At 41.2% G+C, this 19,902-nt stretch overlaps 1 protein-coding gene across 6 annotated transcripts in view; it reads left to right on the top strand.

Moving 5' to 3' along the window:
- Window positions 1–19,902, top strand: part of RNF216 (ring finger protein 216) — a 161,449-nt gene that overhangs the window by 15,833 nt on the left and 125,714 nt on the right. For 5 of the 6 annotated variants that reach the window (XM_009202556.3, XM_031664921.1, XM_021935626.1 and 2 more), the window contains exons 2-3: window positions 1,390–1,525; window positions 10,481–10,614. In XM_009202556.3, the coding sequence (XP_009200820.1) occupies window positions 1,459–1,525; window positions 10,481–10,614 (201 nt within the window). In that variant the 5' untranslated portion in view covers window positions 1,390–1,458. Of the gene's footprint in view, window positions 1–485; window positions 538–1,389; window positions 1,526–10,480; window positions 10,615–19,902 lie in introns of those variants that run through there. The other variant, XM_009202557.3, reaches the window with a different exon arrangement.

The raw sequence follows: 19,902 nt of genomic DNA on the forward strand, positions 1-19,902 counted from the left end.
CTCATATGAGTCCATTTCCCAAGTATTTCTGTTTCCTATCCCCAGAGTTCAATAGTTCTGCAGCTTTAGCCCCATCACTAACTTCTGTGTTTCTGTTCCATCGCTGGTCCATGGAGATGTAATGTCTTGGCTTTAACACCATGATACCTCTTTTTGAAGGAAGAGAGGGATGGATTTCAAAAATACAAGTCTACTACTCATGTCTGCTACCCAGATTTAACATATGTTCATGTTTTGCCTTGTTTGCTTTAAATATCTTCAAATAAAAGAAAAAAAATGTTATATGTAACTCAAGTTCAAGTTCCTTTTCATTCTCCCTTACCCAGAAATAGTCACTGTCCTGAAGTTGCTGAGGTCATTCTTATGCATATTGTAATTGTAATTTTTTTTTTTTTTTTGAGACAATCTCTGTCGCACAGGGTGGAGTGCAGTGGCGTGATCCTGGCTCACTGCAACCTCTGTCTCCCGGGTTCTTGTGATTTTCCTGCCTTAGCTTCCCGACTAGCTGGGATATCAGGCGCCCGTCACCACACTCTGGTAATTTTTGTATTTTTATTATTTATTTATTATTATTTTTAAAATTTTTAGTAGAGACAGGGTTTCACCTTGTTGGCCAGGATGGTCTCAATCTCCAGACCTCGTGATCCCCCCACCTCGGCCTCCCAAAGTGCTGGGATTACAGGTGTGAGCCACTGCGCCTGGCCATGTGTGCGTGTGTGTGGGGTGTTTTTTTGTTTTTTTTTTTTGAGATGGAGTCTCGCTCTGTTGCCCAGATTGTGCAGTGGCGCAATCTCGGCTCACTGCAAGCTCCGCCTCCTGGGTTCATGCCATTCTCCTGCCTCAGCCTCCCGAGTAGCTGGGACTACAGATGCCTGCCACCACGCCCGGCTAATTTTTATATTTTTTGTAGAGCTGGGGTTTCACCATGTTGATCAGGCTGGTCTCGAACTCCTGACCTCGTGACCTTCCCGCCTCGGCCTCCCAAAGTTCTAGGATTATAGGCATGAGCCATTGCGTCTGTCTGAAACATAATTCATTTTCTGATTTGCCTTTCCCTGATTATTAGTGAGGTTGAGTGTCTTCTGTGTTTTCTTTTTTGTGAATTGCCTGTTAATACCCTTAACTCATTTCTTTGTTAACATATTTGTATCAAGATGTGAATTCTCTGTCTGTACTTTGTCTGTTTAATATGTGTATTTTAAAAATATGTTTTAATGACACACGTTTTGAGTTTTTGTGGGTTTTTTTTTTTTTTTTTTGACCTACTTCCTTGGATATGTTTTCTTAAGGAATGTTTTCAGCATAAGCTTCAGATGTTCCCTGGCCAGATACATGGCAAGAGTTTTGATATTCCCTCTTTCTTACTGTTCCTCTTTGCTTCCTTTTCAGACCTTTTGAAACAGATGGTCACCATGTTTAGATATTAGCAGTCCCGTATGTGCAGGTCTGCGTTTGAAAATGGCAGAGGGAAACAGCAATGAAGAGGTGATTCACTTGAACAACTTTCACTGCCATCGGGGACAAGGTAAGTTGTTTGCTCTCACTTTGTCTCTTTCCCTGTGGCTTTTTATTTTAGTATCACAGCTCTGTCTTTTGAAATGATCCTATTTTGTACCATTTAGAATCCAGGGACATTTCGTTTTTAGATATAAAAAGACTAGACTAGAATTATATCAGATAATGATATTGCTGGCATGAATGAAGTGTAAGACTCATTCATTACAACGAGATTAATAAGCTGTTAATTTGCTGTCAAGACACTGTTAATGTGCAGTCATTGAGTCTTAAGAGAGAGTGTCAGCATCAGTTTTTGAAGGCGTGGTGATTATAAAGGAGTGCTCCACTAGGCCTTTATGACCTGAAATACTACAGGTGATGCTGAACCAGTCTTATCCTCCCATGATCCTTAATTTCTTTTTTGCCAGAATATTCTGGCTTAACCTTGAGGGGAATTTTGGAACATGTGTCTTTTTGTTCTACAGTTTTGTTTTGTTTTGTTTTTTCTTTTTTTGAGACGGAATTTCGCTCGTTACCCGGCTGAAGTGCAATGGCGTAATCTTGGCTCATCACAACCTCCGCCTCCTCTGTTCAAGCGATTCTCCTGCCTCAGCCTCCCGAGTAGCTGGAATTACAGTCATGTGCCACTACGCCCTGCTAATTTTGTATTTTTAGTAGAGATGGGGTTTCTCCATATTGGTCAGGCTGGTCTTGATCTCCCGACCTCAGGTGATCTGCCCGCCTCAGCCTCCCAAAGTGCTGGGATTACAGGCATGAATCACTGCGCCCGGCCTGTTCTACAGTTATTAAAGTTTTGGGGAATTTTATTGATTTTTAAAGGGAATAGTGCTTGCTATTCTATAACATTCTTAAATGTGTATGAAATTTCCTGTTAAGTTCGAATTCACATTTACACTTGGGCTAAAAGGAAAAAATTCATGCTGAGGTGTAGAACCCTGATGTTCATTTTTTGCAATTATAAATTCCATGGGAGAGGTTATACTGGTTTTGTGTTCTCCCGTTGATAATATTTTGTGTTTACAAAGATGATTTTTCTAGTAGAGAGTAAATTACATTTGACTTTAGAAAAATGACTCCCCCAGGCCAGGCGTGGTGGCTCACACCTGTAATCCCAGCACTTTGGGAGGCCAAGGCTGGTGGATCACGAGGTCAGGAGTTCAAGACCAGCCTGACCAACATGGTGAAACCCTGTCTCTACTAAAAAATACAAAAATTAGCTGGGCGTGGTGGTGCATACGTGTAGTCCCAGCTACTTGGGAGGCTGAGGCAGGATAATCGCTTGAACCTGGGTGGCAGAGGTTGTAGTGAGCCAAGATTGCGCCACTGCACTCCAGCCTGGGCGACAGAGCAAAGATTCCGTCTCAAAAAAAAAAAAAAGAAGAAGAAGAAAAACGACTCCACCAAAACTTAAGTACAAATAGCCTACTGTTGATTGGAAGCCTTACTGATAACAGTCAACACATGTGTTATATATTGTATGTTTTGTATACTGTATTATAATAAAGTGAACTACAGAAAAGAAGTGTTATTAAGAAAATCATAAGGAAGAGGAAGAGAATATAGTTGCTATTCCTTAAGTGGAAGTGGACCATTCTGAAGGTCTTCATCTTTATTATCTTCACATTGAGTAGGCTGAAGAGGAGGTGGAAGAAGAGGGGTTGGTCCTTGTATTAGTTGGTTCTCCACTGGCTGTAAAGAAATGCTCAAGACTGGGTAATTTATAAATAAAGAGAAGAGGTTTAATTGGTTCACAATTCTGTAGGCTGTATAGGAAACATAGTGGCCTCTGCTTCTGGGGAGATCTTAGGAAACTTATAATCATGACAGAAGGAGAAGGAGAAGCAGGCTTGTCTCACATGGCTGGAGCAGGAATAAGAGGGATTGGGGAAGAGGTGCCACACACTTTTAAACAACCAGATCTCAAAAGAACTCACTGCTGCAACCAGAGGGGATGGTGCTAAATCATTTATGAAATACCACCCCCATGATCCTATTACCTCCCACCAGGCCCCATCTCCAACATTGGGGATTACAGTTGAATATGAAATTTGGAGAGGGACACAGATCCAAGCCATACTATTCTGCCCCAGCGCCTCCCAAATGTCTTGTCCTTCTCACATTGCTAAATACAATTATGCCTTCCCAACAGTCCCCAAAGTCTTAACTCATTCCAGCATTAACTCAAAAGTTCAGTCTTATCTGAGACAAGTCTAATCCCTTCCACCTATGAGCCTGTAAAGTCAAAAATAAGTTAGTTATTCCCAAGATACAATTGGGGGTACATACATTGAGTATATGCTCCTGTTCCAAAAGGGAGAAATTGGCCAAAAGAAAGGCGCGAGAGGTCCCACACAAGTTCAAAACCCAGTAGGGCAGTCATTAAATCTTAAAGGTCCAAAATAATCTCCTTTGACTCCACATCTCACATTCAGGGCACACTGGTGCAAGGGATAGGCTCCTGAAAGCCTTGTGCAGTTCTGCTGTTTTAGGAGTAACACAAGTGGAAGAAAATCTGCAAATAAGTGGACCCACACTGTTCAAATCAGTGTTGCTCAAGAGTCAACTGTGTATTTGGCTTTCAGAGCATTTAAAATTGAGCAAATTTTATTGGGTAAATAAGTCAAGAGTAATAAAATTGCTCAAGCTATGCAAATTATGAGTACAAAAGAAGGACTAATTTTCAGGGTTTTATTAATAGTGTATTCTAACTTGGTAGTGATTGTAACCATAATTTATTGGATTCAGGCAATTTTTAATCTTAGTTATAACTTGTATTTATGATCATTTCAAAATTTTCTGTACATGTATATCCAATTAATGTTGTAGTTGTTTTTTGTTTTTTAATTGGATCTTAAATATACTTGAACAGTTTCTTTAAGAACAACTAATTCCTTTTGGAAAATTACTGACTTTGGAGATGTGTTTTGTTAGACGAGTATGTTTACTCTGCACCCATCATGAGAACTTTTTTCAGGTATATAAAGTTTTGTTTTTATTAGCTGCATTAATTTTTTTTTTCTTTAAACGAGAGGGTCTCACAATGTTGCCTGGCAAAGCTGGTCTTGAACTGCTGGGCTCAAGTGATCCAATTGCCTCTGCCTTACGAAATGCTAGGATTACAGGCATGAACCACTGCTCCTGGCCAACATTAATAATTTTTATTATGCATCAACCTCTGTAGTTTTTTTTTTGAAGTGTATACTTCAGTAAGTTTTGACAAATGAATATACCACCTCAATTACGATATAGAACATTTTCTATCACTCCAAAAAGATTCCCTTGTGCCTCTTTGCAGTCAGTTCCACTCCAGGCCTAAGGAAACTACTAATCTGCTTTTTTTCACTCTGTAATTTCATATAAATGGAATTGTACATACTGTATATTTTCTTTGTACCTGAATTCTTTTGTGAAAGGTAATGTTTTAGGCCGGGCGCGGTGGCTCAAGCCTGTAATCCCAGCACTTTGGGAGGCTGAGATGGGCGGATCACGAGGTCAGGAGATCGAGACCATCCTGGCTAACACGGTGAAACCCCGTCTCTACTAAAAAATACAAAAAACTAGCCGGGCGAGGTGGTGGGCACCTGTAGTCCCAACTACTCGGGAGGCTGAGGCAGGAGAATGGCGTGAACCCGGGAGGCGGAGCTTGCATTGAGCCGAGATCCAGCCACTGCACTCCAGCCTGGGCGGCAGAGCGACACTCCGTCTCAAAAAAAAAAAAAAAAAAAAAAAAGGTCATGTTTTGAGATTCGTCCCTGTTGTCGCATATATCAGTAATTCATTCCTTTTTAATTGCTAAGTAGTGTTTTTGCCTACTCATCTATGATTCTATACCTAGTGGAAATAGGCTTAAAAATGAAGGTAAAATAAAGATTTAAAAAGTTTTTGTCAGGAATGAAAAAAGGTACATCATGCAAATGGCCACACACATACCCCTCCCCCAAAAAAAGCTGATATATCTGTGTAATATCTGATAAAATTGATAGAAACTCCAGCCAGAAGCATTGATAGAGTTCATAATGATAAAAGTTTCGGTACACTGGGAAGATAAAATAGTGCTAATCCCTGTATACTTTGTAACATGATAGAAAAATAAAGCAAAAATTGGCAAATCTAAAAACAGAATTGGACAAATACACCATTATAGTGGGGATTTTTAAGACTTGTTTCAGTAACTGAAAGAGCAAGCACACACACACACTTGTATGAATATAGAAGATTGGAAGAACGCGGTCAAAAATGTAATAAACATAGGTGGGATTCTGCACCCAGTATAAGAAGAAATCACAATGAAAATTAGATTATTTTGAATTACATGATAATGAAAATATAGCCTCTTTTATTTATGAGATACATGTAATGCCATGTTTTGAAGAAAACTTGTGGCCTAAGATACATTAGACAAGAAGTAAAAAGCTCAGCCAGGTGCAGTGGCTCATGCTTGTAATCCCAGCACTTTGGAAGGCCAAAGTGGTAGGATAACTTGAGCCTAGGATTTTGAGACCGGCCTGGACAACATGGTGAGATTTCTATCTCTACAAAAAATTAAATATAAGACAATTAGCTGGATATGGTGGTGTTGGGTTCACCAGGTCCCAGGTACTTCGGATACCAAGATGGGAGGATCACTTGAACCCAATAGGTCAAGGCTGCAGAGGACTGGGTTCATGCTATTGTACTCCAGCCTGGGCAACAGAGAGTGACCCTGTCACAAAATAAAACAAAAAACAAAAACAAACCCAGCCTAGCCAACATGGGGAAACCCCATCTCTACTAAAAGTACAAAAATTAGCTGGGCATGATGTTGCAAGCCTGTAATCCCAGCTAATTGGGAGGCTGAGGCACGAGAATCGCTTGAACCCAGGAGGCAGAGGTTGCAGTGAGCCAATATAACTAGGGCTCAGCAAATTTAAAGAGCTAAGTTAATATTTTAGCCTTGCAGGCCATGTGGTTTCAGTTGCAACTATTCAACTATACCATTGTAGCATGAAAGCAACTGTGTTGGTCCACTTTCACACTGCTATGAAGAAATGCCTGAGACTGGGTAATTTATAAAGGAAAGGGGTTTAATTGACTCCCAGTTCCACATTGCTGGGAAGGCCTCTGGAAAATTACTATCATGGCAAAAGACAGAGGAGAAGCAGGCACCTTCTTAGGCAGGATAGAGTGAGTGCAAGCAGGGGAAATGTGAGTGCTTATAAAACTATCAGATACCTCAAGACTCACAATCATGGTAACAGAATGGGGGAAACTGTCCCCATGATCCGATTACCTCCACCTGGTCCCGTTCTTGACACGTGGGGATTATGGGATTACAATTCAAGATGAGATTCTGGATGGGGACACAGCGAAACCATGTCAGAATCTATAGACAGTATATAAATGAATGAGCATGGTTGTGTTCCCATAAGGACGTGAAGCAGCATACTATCCTACGCTGCAGATGGGAGTGTAAATTGGTATAATTTGGAAAATTTGTTTAGTGTTAACTGCCAAAATGGAGCATATGCTTACCCCATGACTCAGCATTTCCACTCCTAGAATGTATGCAACTAAAATGAGTACACCAAAGACTTGCACAAGAGTGTTCATAATAGCATTATCCACGATAGCCTAAACTGCCATGTACTCAAATGTCTATCAACAGAAGAAGGAGTAATTTATGTTGTATTCATATAGTGGATTATACACAACAAAGAATTATAGCAGCATGCAATATGGATGTATCTCAGACATTATTTGCAAGAAAGCCAGACACAGAATATATACTCAAAAACATGCAAAACTTATCTGTGCAATTAGAAATCCTCCCTTTGGGGATGAAGGAGAGCAGAGATTGGGAGAAGCACAGGGAGGCTACTAATGCGCTATAAATATTTCCTGACCTTGTGGTGGTGATTATACACAGATGTCCCTTTTGTGTTAATTCATAGAGCTGTACACTTGATTTGTAGAGCATGCTGTGTTGTTATACTTTGAAAAGCTAATTGGAACCTTACATGTGGTATGTTGTGTGGTATCTTGTCAAACACTGGACTTCATTATAAGGTGATAGGTTCATTCATTCCCTCCCTCCCTCCTTCCTTCCGTCCTTCCTTCCTTCCTTTCTTCTTCCTTTCCTTTCCTCCCTTCCTCCCTTACTTCCTCCCTTCTTCCTCCCCTCCTCCCTTCTTCCTCCCTTCCCCTCCCTTTTCTTCCCTTCCCTCCCCTTCCTTCCTTTCCTCCTTTCCTCCTCCTCTCCTCTCTCCTTTCCTTCCTTTCCTTCAGTTCCCTCCCTCCTGTCTTTCCTTCCTTTTTTTTTTTTTTTTTTTTGGCCTGAGACAGGGTCTTGCTCTAGCACCGAGGCTGGAGTGCAGTGGCATGATCTTGGCTTACTGCAGCCTCCACCTCCCAGGTTCAAGCGATTCTCCTGCCTCAGTCTCCCAGGTAGCTGGGATTACAGTTGCATGCCACCACACCGGGCTAATTTTTGTATTTATAGTAGAGATGGGGTTTCATCATGTTGGCCAGGCTGGTCTCGAACTCCTGACCTCAAGTGATCTGCCTGTCTGGGCCTCCCAAAGTTCTGGGATTACTGGCGTGAGCCACCGTGCCCAACCTAAACCAACTTTTTCATTGGGTACGCCAAGATTGTGTGTCTTTTTCTTGGGTCAGGTCTTCAAGAGAGGAATCTATAATTTCCTGTAGATGCAGGGGTCTTATTCACTATGGCCATTTTCAGTGGTGTATCTTTTCTCTGTTGACTCCTGTGCCTCATGTACCAATGTCTAGAGCTTTTCTTTGCTCAGTATCTCTTCAGAATGATCCTCCATACATGTGTCTTCTGAAATGGCTGAATGAGGAGCTTGGCAAATCCTCATCCTTAAAAATCCACAATTAAGTCAGGCATGGTGGCTCATGCCTGTCATCCCAGTGACTTCTTGGGAGGCTGAGGTGGGAGGATCACTTGAGGCCAGGAGTTCAAGGCCAGTATAGGAACATCGTAAGACTCCATCTCCACAAGAAAAAAATTTTTTTTTTTTTTTTTGAGATGGAGTCTCACTCTGTCGCCCAGGCTGGAGTGCAGTGGCCAGATCTCAGCTCACTGCAAGCTCCGCCATGTTCACGCCATTCTCCTGCCTCAGCCTCCCAAGTAGCAGTGACTACAGGCGCCCGCCACCTTGCCCAGCTAGTTTTTTGTATTTTTTTAGTAGAGACGGGGTTTCACCGTGTTAGCCAGGATGGTCTCGATCTCCTGACCTCGTGATCCACCCGTCTCGGCCTCCCAAAGTGCTGGGATTACAGGCTTGAGCCACCGCGCCCGGCCAGAAAAAAATTTTTTTTAATTAACTGTTCATCGTAGTATGTCCTAGCTACTTGAGAAGCTGAGATGGGAGGATTGCTTGAGCCTAGGAGGTTGAAGCTGCAGTGAGCTATGATCACAACATTGTACTCCAGCCTGGGTGATAGAGCAAGACCCTGTCCCAGACACACACACACACACACACACACACACACAACACACACACAAAAGAAAAACATTACAGCTTTAATGGAAGAATTTCAGAAATTGCAGTGATGAGATGCCTCTTTCTTTTCTTCTCTCTTCTTTCTTCTTCCATTCTTTTAGGTCACTTAATGACTTTTTTTTTTTTTTTTAAATTTGAAACGAGGTCTCACTGTCACCCAGACTGGAGTGCAGTGGTGCGATCTCAGCTCACTGCAACCTCTGCCTCCTGAGTTCAAATGATTCTCCTGCCTCAGCCTCCTGAGTAGCTGGGATTACAGGCGTGTGCCACCACGGCTGGCTAATTTTTGTATTTTTAGTAGAGACAACATTTCACCATGTTGGTCAGGCTGGTCTCAAACTCCTGACCTCATGAACCAGCCACCTTGGCCTCCCAAAGTGCTGGGATTACAGGCGTGAGTCACTGCTCCCGGCCAGTGCTTTTTTAAATTGTCCAATTTGGCCGGGCGCGGTGGCTCAAGCCTGTAATCCCAGCACTTTGGGAGGCTGAGACGGGCGGATCACGAGGTCAGGAGATCGAGACCATCCTGGCTAACATGGTGAAACCCCGTCTCTACTAAAAAATACAAAAAACTAGCCGGGCGCGGTGGCGGGCGCTTGTAGTCCCAGCTACTCGGGAAGGCTGAGGCAGGAGAATGGCGTAAACCCGGGAGGCGGAGCTTGCAGTGAGCTGAGATCCGGCCACTGCACTCCAGCCTGGGCTACAGAGCGAGACTCCGTCTCAAAAAAAAAAAAAAAAATAAATTGTCCAATTTAACCTTTGATATTCCTATGGAACTAGACAGGAAAAAATACCAGTTTGTGTTACCCAGTAATTCTTATCAAACATGGCCTGTTTTCAAATTGATAAAAGGAAATAAGGACCTTGAATAGAATTACTACATCTAGATGGTTAGATTATATATTTTAAAGGAAACTTGGAAAGTTAAATTGCTGACTGTCATAGGTGCTAAATGGGTGCTTGACTAAAGCATTGAAATAGGTTCGCCTAAATGATTCTTAAAGTTTGTGTTTAAGATGAGCAAATTTCAATATTTTAAATAATTAAACTTTTACTATTTTTGAGTGATAATTTTTTCAGACCAAACAATTTAAATAAAATAGCCACATATTCCCGGGAGGAATAGAGATGGATTGGGAGACCATTATTTCACTTTAAAGAAATTGGCAGTCCAGAAAATTTTATGAACAGATTTCTCCAACCTAGTGTGAGAAAAAGTTACAATCTTGAGCATAGTAATTGTCAGATGTTCTCTAGCAGTTCCCAAAATGTGTTATTGGCAAAAGTCAGCATTGAAACATGGCTCTTAATGCCTAAGTGCGTGGGCTGCTTAAGGAGGTACGTTACAGTAGTAGCCATGAAGTTGACTTTAGGCTGTACCCTTGTCAGGACAAACTTAAAGGGTTGGATGTGGTACTGCCAGCCTCCCAGTAACAGTGTTCTCTGCTTTCCTGTAGAGTGGATCAATCTCAGAGATGGGCCCATCACCATATCTGACTCCTCAGATGAGGAAGGGATTCCAATGCTGGTCACCCCAGCTCCTCAGCAGCATGAAGAAGAGGACCTGGATGATGATGTCATCCTGACAGAAGTGAGTTTTCTTTAAACTTACATTGAGACATTATTGCAAGTTGGTGATCTAAGTATTCAGCCACTCTTGTGGGCCTTGTTGTGGAACAGCTGAGAGCACCTCTTGTACTTGTTCTGAGAACCTCTTTTCCATTCTACCTCAGGTACCCTTAGATTTAGAAGCTGTATGTTTCAGTCTGCTTCTGGATCGAGTATCTGCACCGTTGTTCCATTTGACTATTAATGCATCAGATTGCACTGTTGTCATTGCTACAACATTATGGTGTATCTTACTGTTGGATAGGCCTTATTCACTCCATATTATCCCACATTTTTCAGAATCATCCTGGATATTCTCACACTTAAATTTTTATATGGAGTTTACAATCAACTTTTAAAATTCCAAAATATAAATATATATGTAATCAGTTTGCCTAATCCAAAACAAATCTTCCTGTTATATTTATAGAGCAGTTTTTATGATCCTGCTCTTTCTAACCAAGAACAAATTTTGTCTTTTCATGTAGTCAAGACTTCTTTTATATTCCTCAGCCAGAAAGCATTTTGAATTTTTCTTAATATAGATCTTAAACATTTTTTGTTTTTCTTGGATATTTTATATTTTCTGTTGCTTTTGTGAATGACATCTTTTCTTTCATTGTACTTCTATTTTTTTGAGACGGAGTTTCGCTCTTTTGCCCAGACTGGAGTGCAGTGGTGTGATCTCGGCTCACTGCAACATCCACCTTCTGATTTCAAGCGATTCTCCTGCCTCAGCCTCCTGAGTAGCTGGGATTACAGGTGCCTGCCACCACACCTGGCTAATTTTTGTATTTTTAGTAGAGACGAGTTTAACCATTTTGGCCAGGCTGATCTCGAACTCCTGACTTCGTGATCCGCCCCACCTCGGCCTCCCAAAGTGCTGGGATTATAGACATGAGCTACCGCACCCGGCCCTTTCATTGTACTTTTAAACTGTGTTTTTTAAACTACAAGTCTGTTGCCCTTTTTTTTTTTTTTTTTTTTAGTTTAAAGATCCCAGTTGGCTTTATTGTGGTTCTAGAACCAAACAACACTTCCTTCCATAAAATTCAGTAGGTGTTCTGAGCTGAGCAAAAGTGGTTGGCTTTATAGACAGAGAAGGACTAAAGAGAGCAGAAGCAAAGTCCTTTCAAAGTTACTTCTCTTGTCAGGCTGGGACAAGGAGACAAAGAGAAAAATAACTGATTAGTTAACAGGCTGCTTCAGGCCACCTTTCCCATATAAGGGTTAAAGCAGAGGGAAATTCATTATGATACCCATTGAAGATTTAAACTGCCCTGTTTAAGAAATTGGTTGTTCACTCTTTCTCTCGATTTCTAGGAAGGTCAAATGAACTTCCCAGGTTTGAGTTTGGTAACATGAAACTTACATGGATGATTCTGTTTTGAGTTTTAGTCTGGTCTTTTGGGGGCTAGTGCAGACACTTAGTCCAAAACAGTGGCCTCCTATAGTTTTTATTTAACAATTCCTCATTTTTTGTTAGGCTTTCACCCAGGGCCTGACCAAACCTTAAGGCATCATTGCCACTGTCAGTTACCATCATTTTGGGTTTCTAATCCCAGAATACACTTTATAGGTTCTGGTGTCCTCATTATCACACTTTTTTTTTTTTTTTGGTTTTTGTTCCAGCTGGAGAAAGACCATTTGGCATTTGACAGGTAGCTGTATGGAAACATTTAAAACTTTTTGAGGGGATACGGCACACCCAGGAGACTACTGTTATGACTGTAAGGAGGATAATACCAAGAGTTTGGGTGGAGTATGCTCCTCGGCTAGGGCCCCAACTAAAACCAAATGGCTAGACAAGGAATCTACCTTGTTTTAACCAAGTAGTCTGCTCTGCAATACCTGATGTGTTTATCTGTGTGCAACAGGAAGCGTCATCAACTGCACAGATTCTTCTCTGTAAAGTTAGTAGGTAATCTTGCATCCCATGACTGAGTTAAATTAAAGCAGGGAGTGCAAGTTACCTGCAGAGGCTACTGATGGCGAAATTTTAACTACAACGTTGTCCTGCCTGCCACATAAGAGTTAGGCATAAGTAAGGAAAAATTAAGGAGGGTAAGAGTCTTACTATGAGAGGGAATCTTGCTCCGATGTGGTTTGCAGTTGTGAATGTCTCTGGTTGTGGCATTGGCCATCCTAGTGGACTCTGTGTGGCCCATGCATTAGGCGTGAGACTTATTCCTTGCAATTTACATCGATTTGTCCAGCTTTAGTTTATAGGGCTTCAGGAACTGAGCAATTCTCCTTCATTGGATAGTCGTAGTCAGATATTAGAGAAAACTAAAAGAATTCAGAATTCAGTGCAATGTACAGGTAGATAATAAAAACTCAATAAACAGGGCTACAATCTAAATAACAGGCATACTGGAGTTTTCTTTTGAAATGTAATTTTTCTCTCTACAGTCACTCCCATTTCTACCAAAGATAATCACAGTAAGACCAGTTTGCCTGACTAACCACGTATTTGAAAGCACATATTTAAATTTCCTTTGCTGGAAATTTTGACGAGGAATCTCAAATTGGTCTATAAAAAATGTCTCTGCTAGGAAGCCAAACCAGGACAGACATTAGTCTTTGCCTGCTGTATCCAACATCTGGAGGTTCCTGAGCCTGCCAGGAAGAGACAGATTTACTCACTGTAAGGCAGGGAACGCTTAAAGCCAGGCATTGTTTGCACATACTGAAATATGGCATTCCATTCAAAGCCTTGGTAACATAACCAGTTTCCAGTTGTGTCCTTTTATTAAAAGGACAGATTCTTATTGAACTTATGCAAATAATGATATTGCCATAAAAATAAGAATACTCATGAATAGTTTGCAAATTCTGGAGGGAACCTGTTGGGAGGAAAAGCAAATATTTTCATTTTTATTATAAAAGTATACTTTACCAAATTGTGATAAGCTATAAAAACCTTAAAAGAAAAAAGTTTCCTTAAATCTGGCAAACAAAACATTAAAAGAACCAGCAGTGTTTCAAATAAAGAAGCCATAAAAACCCATGATTCTTCTTTAATCAATTCAGTCTCATGTAATTAATTCTTGCTGTTTGATCTTGGTTAGCAGTTACACAAATTCATTAGTTTCTTCATTAGAATTTTGAATATTTAGTCCAATAGTGTGAACTCAAACCTGTATTTGTCAGCATTCATTTCATTTTTCGCATATACATCTTTGAAGACACAGCACTTACGGATTATAATTGCTTGCAGAGAGCTTTCAGAAAATGTCAGAACAAAATAACTATGGACAGCAAGACTTAAAATGGCTGCGGTTAAAAACCTGATGAGAGTTCATTATAGTGACACAGTTGACAAGGAAATTTAGTTATTTCTAAACCAAAATTATGACTGATAGCATATATACCAAGACATATCAGATTTCTTTCTTTTTTTTTTTTTTTGAGACGGAATCTCGCTGTGTCGCCCAGGCTGGAGTGCAGTGGCGCGATCTCAGCTCACTGCAAGCTCCGCCTCCCGGGTTCACGCCATTCTCCCGCCTCAGCCTCCGAGTAGCTGGGACTACAGGCGCCCGCCACCACGCCCGGCTAGTTTTTTGTATTTTTAGTAGAGACGGGGTTTCACCATGTTAGCCAGGATGGGACATATCAGATTTCTAAGAGCTTTATATAATCTTGGAATATAAAAAACATCCATATAGACCCGGTGCGGTGGATCACTTGAGGTCAGGAGTTCGAGACCAGCCTGGCCAACATAGTGAAACCTCGTCTCACTAAAAATACAAAAATTAGCGAGGCATGGTAGCACATTGCCTGTAATTCCAGCTACTCAGGAGGCTGAGGCAGTAGAATCACTTGAACCCAGGAGATGGAGGTTGCAGTGAGCCAAAATCGTGCCACTGCACTCCAGCCTGTATGACAGAGGGAGACCCTGTCTCAAAAAAAAAAAATACGTGGGCATTTTTGCTGATCAGAAGACACACAGCTGTTTTCCAAATGGTTTTCTTACCAAAAATATCCAAGTCATGTGAACTAAAAGGCATTGGAGTTAGGTCCTGTTTTTCTGATAAAAGATTGAAGTGGTTACTTTTTCCTTAAACCAATTATTAGAGTTCTCTGATATATTTTGGTAGAGAAATACCACACACACATAACACATATATAGACACGGAGAGACAGAGAAGCAGATCTTACAACCTTCATTAAGATTCTTTATTTGCCAGTTTTCAAATACAGTTTACACTTGAACAACATAGTGGTTAGGGGTGCCAACCCCTGTGCAATTTAAAATCTGCATATAACTTTTGAGTCCCCAAAAACTTAAGTACTAATAGCATACTGTTGACCAAAGCCTTAACTGCTTAGTACTACTTAATAACTACTTAACTACTAATAGCATACTATTGACCAATAACATGGTTGATTAACATGCTTAATCATGATATACTAACTAGTATATTATGTGTGTGTGTATATATGTGTGTGTGTGTGTATATATATATATAATATACTGCATTCTTAAAGTAAGCTGAGGAAAGGTTAAGACAATCATAAACTGGGCAGGGTGGCTCACGCCTGTAATCCCAGCACTTTGGGAGGCCGAGGCCAAGAGTTCAAGACTCATGAGGTCAGGAGTTCAAGACCGGCCTGGACAAGATGATGAAACCCTGTTTCTACTAAAAATACAAAGATTAGCCAGCATGGTAGTGGGCACCTGTAATCCCAGCTACTTGGGAGGCTGAGGCAGAGAATTGCTTGAACCCGAGAGGCAGAAGTTGCAGTGAGCCAAGATCAGGCCACTGCACTCCAGCTTGGGTGGCAACAGAGTGAGACTCTGTCTCAAAAAAAAAAAAAAAAAACAAGAAAATCCTAAGGAAAATATATTTACTGTTCATTAAGTGGCAGTGGATCATTATAAAGGTCTTTATCTGTGTGGTCTTCACACTGAGTTGGCTAGGGAAGATACTGGGTGTTGCAAGTGAAGAAAATCCACGTATAAGTGGACCCTGTTAGTGCAAACCATGTCATTTAAGAGTCAACATAGTTTCTATCCCCTCTTTAGACCATCAGTCCTTCAATCACCTGTTACAGTGCCCCCAAGCAATTGCTAACCTGGCACCTCTCAGTTGGCACTTCCACAGAGGTGACTCCCAGATGAAAAAAGGTAGACAATTTACAAATCTTAGATCTAAACACTATACTAATTTGTCCAAACAAAAAAAGGCAAAGGTAAAGGCCCAGTTAAGACTAGATGGTAGCTAGGTGTGGTGGCTCATGCCTGTAATCCCAGCACTTTGGAAGGCAAAGGCAGGCGAATCACTTGAGGTCAGAAGTTCAAAGCCAGCCTGGCCAACATGGTGAAACCCCGTCTCTACTAAAAATACAAAAATTAGCTGGGCATGGTGGTGAGCTCCTATAATCCCAGCTACTTGGAATTTAGCTTTCCTGATGAGTTTCTTAATCAGTTACTGACTTCAGGGCTGCCAAAGACTAACCAGAGCTTCCCTGGGGTGGAGTTTCAGCATTAAAATGAGGTGGAATTTGGCTTTTTCCTTCAAAAGGTGAACTGTAGGGCACAAAGACAGTTTGCAGCCTCTATAAGCTGGCAGAAACTGGTTTAAGATCTATATGTAGTCATTTATCAGAAAACGATGTTTGTAAGGCCAGTCTTCTGTCCCAATAAGAGTTGTAGTGGGTTTCTGGGTTGTAAATCGGAGTTAGGGAGGGGTCTGATATTTGCCTGATACACCCTGTTGGTAGGGAGCTTAGCAACAGTTTGGTTTTTCATGGAGCATAGGAATTTAGGGAGTTGCCATACCAGTCACCGTGAACCCTGACCTCATAGGTAACTTTTGTTTCCTTAACCTTAAAGGTCAGTCCAGACATAGTGGCTCAAAACCTGTAATCCCAGTGCTTTGAGAGGCCTAGCAGGAAGATCACTTGAGCCCAGGAATTCAAGGCTGTAGTAAGCTATGATTGTGCCACTGTACTTCAGCCTGGGACCCTGTATCTAATTTTTTTGTTTGTTTGTTTTTGTTTTTGAGATGGAGTCTCCCTCTGTTGCCCAGGCTGGGGTGCAGTATTGCAATCTTGACTCACTGCAACATCCACTTACTGGGTTCAGTGATTCTCGTGCCTCAGCCTCCAGAGTAGCTAGGATTACAGGTGTGTGCCACCACGCATGGCCTGTGTCTGCCTTTGTCTTAATTTTTAAAAAACAGACAAAATTTAGGATCTCTTAATTTATAAAGGGGCATCTATTTTGCTTTCAGATAACACCATAGAGCTGAAATATTTTGGGAATGGCTTTCTAAAGGTCACTTCTGATATTTCAGGCTTTGCATGGCCCATAAGTAGACTGGATGGTACTTGTCAGGTCCTGAATATCATCCTCAGGAAAATAACATTCTGCTTCTGCTGCTTTTATCTGTTTTTACTCCCTCTCCTTCCCCTGGTCCCACCAATGTATGTTAGCTGGTAAAAGTCAGGTATCCTAGGGTCATAAGTTATAATTAAGACACTGATTTCTTTAAAAAATGTTTGAAAATCTTCCCCAGGTTTAGGACATTTTTAAACTATGGCCTGTTTTTATCCATAGCATGTAAGTCAGGAATTACGTGCTATATTTTCAGTTTGTTCTGTTTTATAAGGAAACAGTTGAACTGTTTTTTTCAGAGAAGAAGGGCAACTCAAAGTTAGTAGACTGTGAATATTCAGGAGTAGATGCAGTATTCAGGTAAAATGAGAGCGGTGGGAGTTACATTAGTTTATCTGTCTTTGGTATGGGAGGTAATTTTGCATTTCTAGTTTTTCATTAGCTTTCTGCAGTGAATCTTTCAAAAAAGCTATTTTATAATCCTGTTGTCTCTTTGAGGCCTCTGAATGTCAGTAAGAATCTCGTTCTTTCCGTGTAATTTGGAGGCCTAGGATTCAAGTGAATTTCTTGGATGAACACTCTTTTTCATCTGGAACATTCCACATCATGGTCATCATAATTCTGAATTATTTTCGGTAAAGTTTTGCCACTTTTGTAACTATTTGTAGCTTCTAGGGCCAGAAGTTTTATACATGAAAAGGCAGGACTACCAGAAGGTAGAGTACTCCAATTTTTAGAAATTAGGGATGCTGTTTTTATGTTGGACCTTGTATATCTCAGGACCGGGATGGCTTTGGCTCCAAGATGTCCAACGTAGCCAATAACTTTCCAGTTTCTGTCTGACACAGTCAGACACCTGAGGCCTCCCTCAACTAAGCCTGCAAGAAAAGGAATCCACATACCCACAGATTCCAAAAGCCTGAGTTTATACCCTCCCTGCACTCAACACAGCTGGGATTGGTTAGCTTTAAACTGCACCCCTGTATGCTAGCAGCAAATGGAGTTGGCACCCACATTTCTGTCTGGCCATAATCTTGGGGGCTTGACTCAAGCCATAAAGACCTCTGCAAAGAGGGAGCAAAAAATACAGTTCTTGCCAGTGTTTTGTGAGCCCTCACATTCCCAAAAGTCATGTGCCCCGCGATAGCCCAGATTAACCCTAGGTACTGCAAAGTCAAATGCTCTCTCACAGTGCAGCCTAACCTTGATACCCTCAAAGTCAGAGAGATCAGGTGCTAAAAAGACAGTAGAGCTCAGGCCTGAGAAGGACTTCCAACCCTTGCAGCTCCGTGAGGAAAACATTACTCTCCAGAAAAGGGAGTTAGCCGTTTTCCTGTGTTCCTTGAGTTACCTCAAGATCATCAGTCTCTGTCCCTTTGGGTTGCTAGACCTGTCAAAGGACAAAATTACAACAAATATAGTGTAAGGATCTCAGTTGTCTTTATTGTGACTCTAGCATCAGGCCATGCTTCATTCCAAAGTGGAGAGTAAAAGTGTTCTTGTTACTTTTTTTTTAAGACAGTCTCGCTTTATCACCTGGGCTAGAGTGCAGTGGCCCAATCTTGGCTCACTGCAACCTCCCGAGTTTAAGCGATTCTCCTGTCTTAGCCTCCCGAGTAGCTGGGATTACAGGTGTGTGCCACCATGCCCGACTGATTTTTGTGTTTTTAGTAGAGATGGGGTTTCACCATGTTCGTCAGGCTGGTCTCTTAACTCCTGACCTCAAGTTATCCGCCTGCCTCAGCCTCCCAAAGTGCTGAGATTACAGGCGTGAGCCACCATGCCCAACCCTTGTTGTTTTTTATATTTATTTTATAGTCAATCACCTTACCATTATTGTCTACAGTGATTTTTCAGTTGACTCTTAATTTCTTGAAAACTTGCATCTGATCTTTCCAATTTTCATACTTCTTTGACTTGTGTAATTATATTATGGTACTTCCTCAAAAATTTTAATAGTTTTGATAGAGAAGAACAAGAATGGCCACAGACATACATGGGAATACTTTTAATGTTTTTTCATTAATGGTGCCTTTTGCTTGAGATACCATTTTTTTAGTTATGTTAAGGAACTAGTTATTTACTTTGGCTTAAAAAAATTTTTTTAGAAGTGAATGTAGGATTCTGTTACATTTGATTTCAACATCTTACAGAGATTGTCATGTGGTTTTTCTTCCTTGACCTCTTAGTTGGTAAGTTATTGTCTTTGAAAAGACTCCCCTTGGTTGTGGCGTTGTAATGTAGTTGTAATGTGCTGCTGGGGATTCCTTTTGCTAATATTAATATTTTCTGTGTAGATCTCATAAGTGGAGATTGGCCTATAGGTTTGTGTGTACGTATGATATCCTTGACAGATTTTTTTATATATATAAACATGATTCTGACTTCATAAAAAGTTTAGAAGTTTTCTTTTCTTTTCTTTTCTTTTTTCTCTTTTTGGAGATGGGAGTTTTGCTCTGTCGCCCAGGCTGGAGTGCAGTGGTGTGATCTTGGCTCACAGCAACTTCTGCCTCCCAGGTTCAAGCAATTCTGTTGCCTCAGCCTCCTAAGTAACTGGGATTACAGGCATGCACAACCACTCCCAGCTAATTTTGTATTTTTAGTAGAAATAGGGTTTCACCATGTTGGTCAGGCTGGTCTCAAACTTCTGACCTCAGGTGATCCACCTGCCTCACCTCCCTAAGTGCTGGGGTTATAGGCATGAGCCAGCTGTGCCTGGCCCAAAGTTTTCTTTTTTCTTTTTTTTTGAGACAGAGTCTCACACTATTTCCTGGGCTGGAGTACAGTGGCATAATCTCGGCTCACTGCAACCTCCGCCTCCCGGGTTCAGGCGATTCTTCTGCCTCAGCCTCCTGAGTAGCTGAGATTACAGGCGCCCATCACCACAGCTGGCTTATTTTTTGTCTTTTTTAGTAGAGACGGGGTTCT

The sequence above is a fragment of the Papio anubis genome, chromosome 4 (genome assembly GCF_008728515.1).
Source record: "Papio anubis isolate 15944 chromosome 4, Panubis1.0, whole genome shotgun sequence".
Taxonomy (NCBI): domain Eukaryota; kingdom Metazoa; phylum Chordata; class Mammalia; order Primates; family Cercopithecidae; genus Papio; species Papio anubis.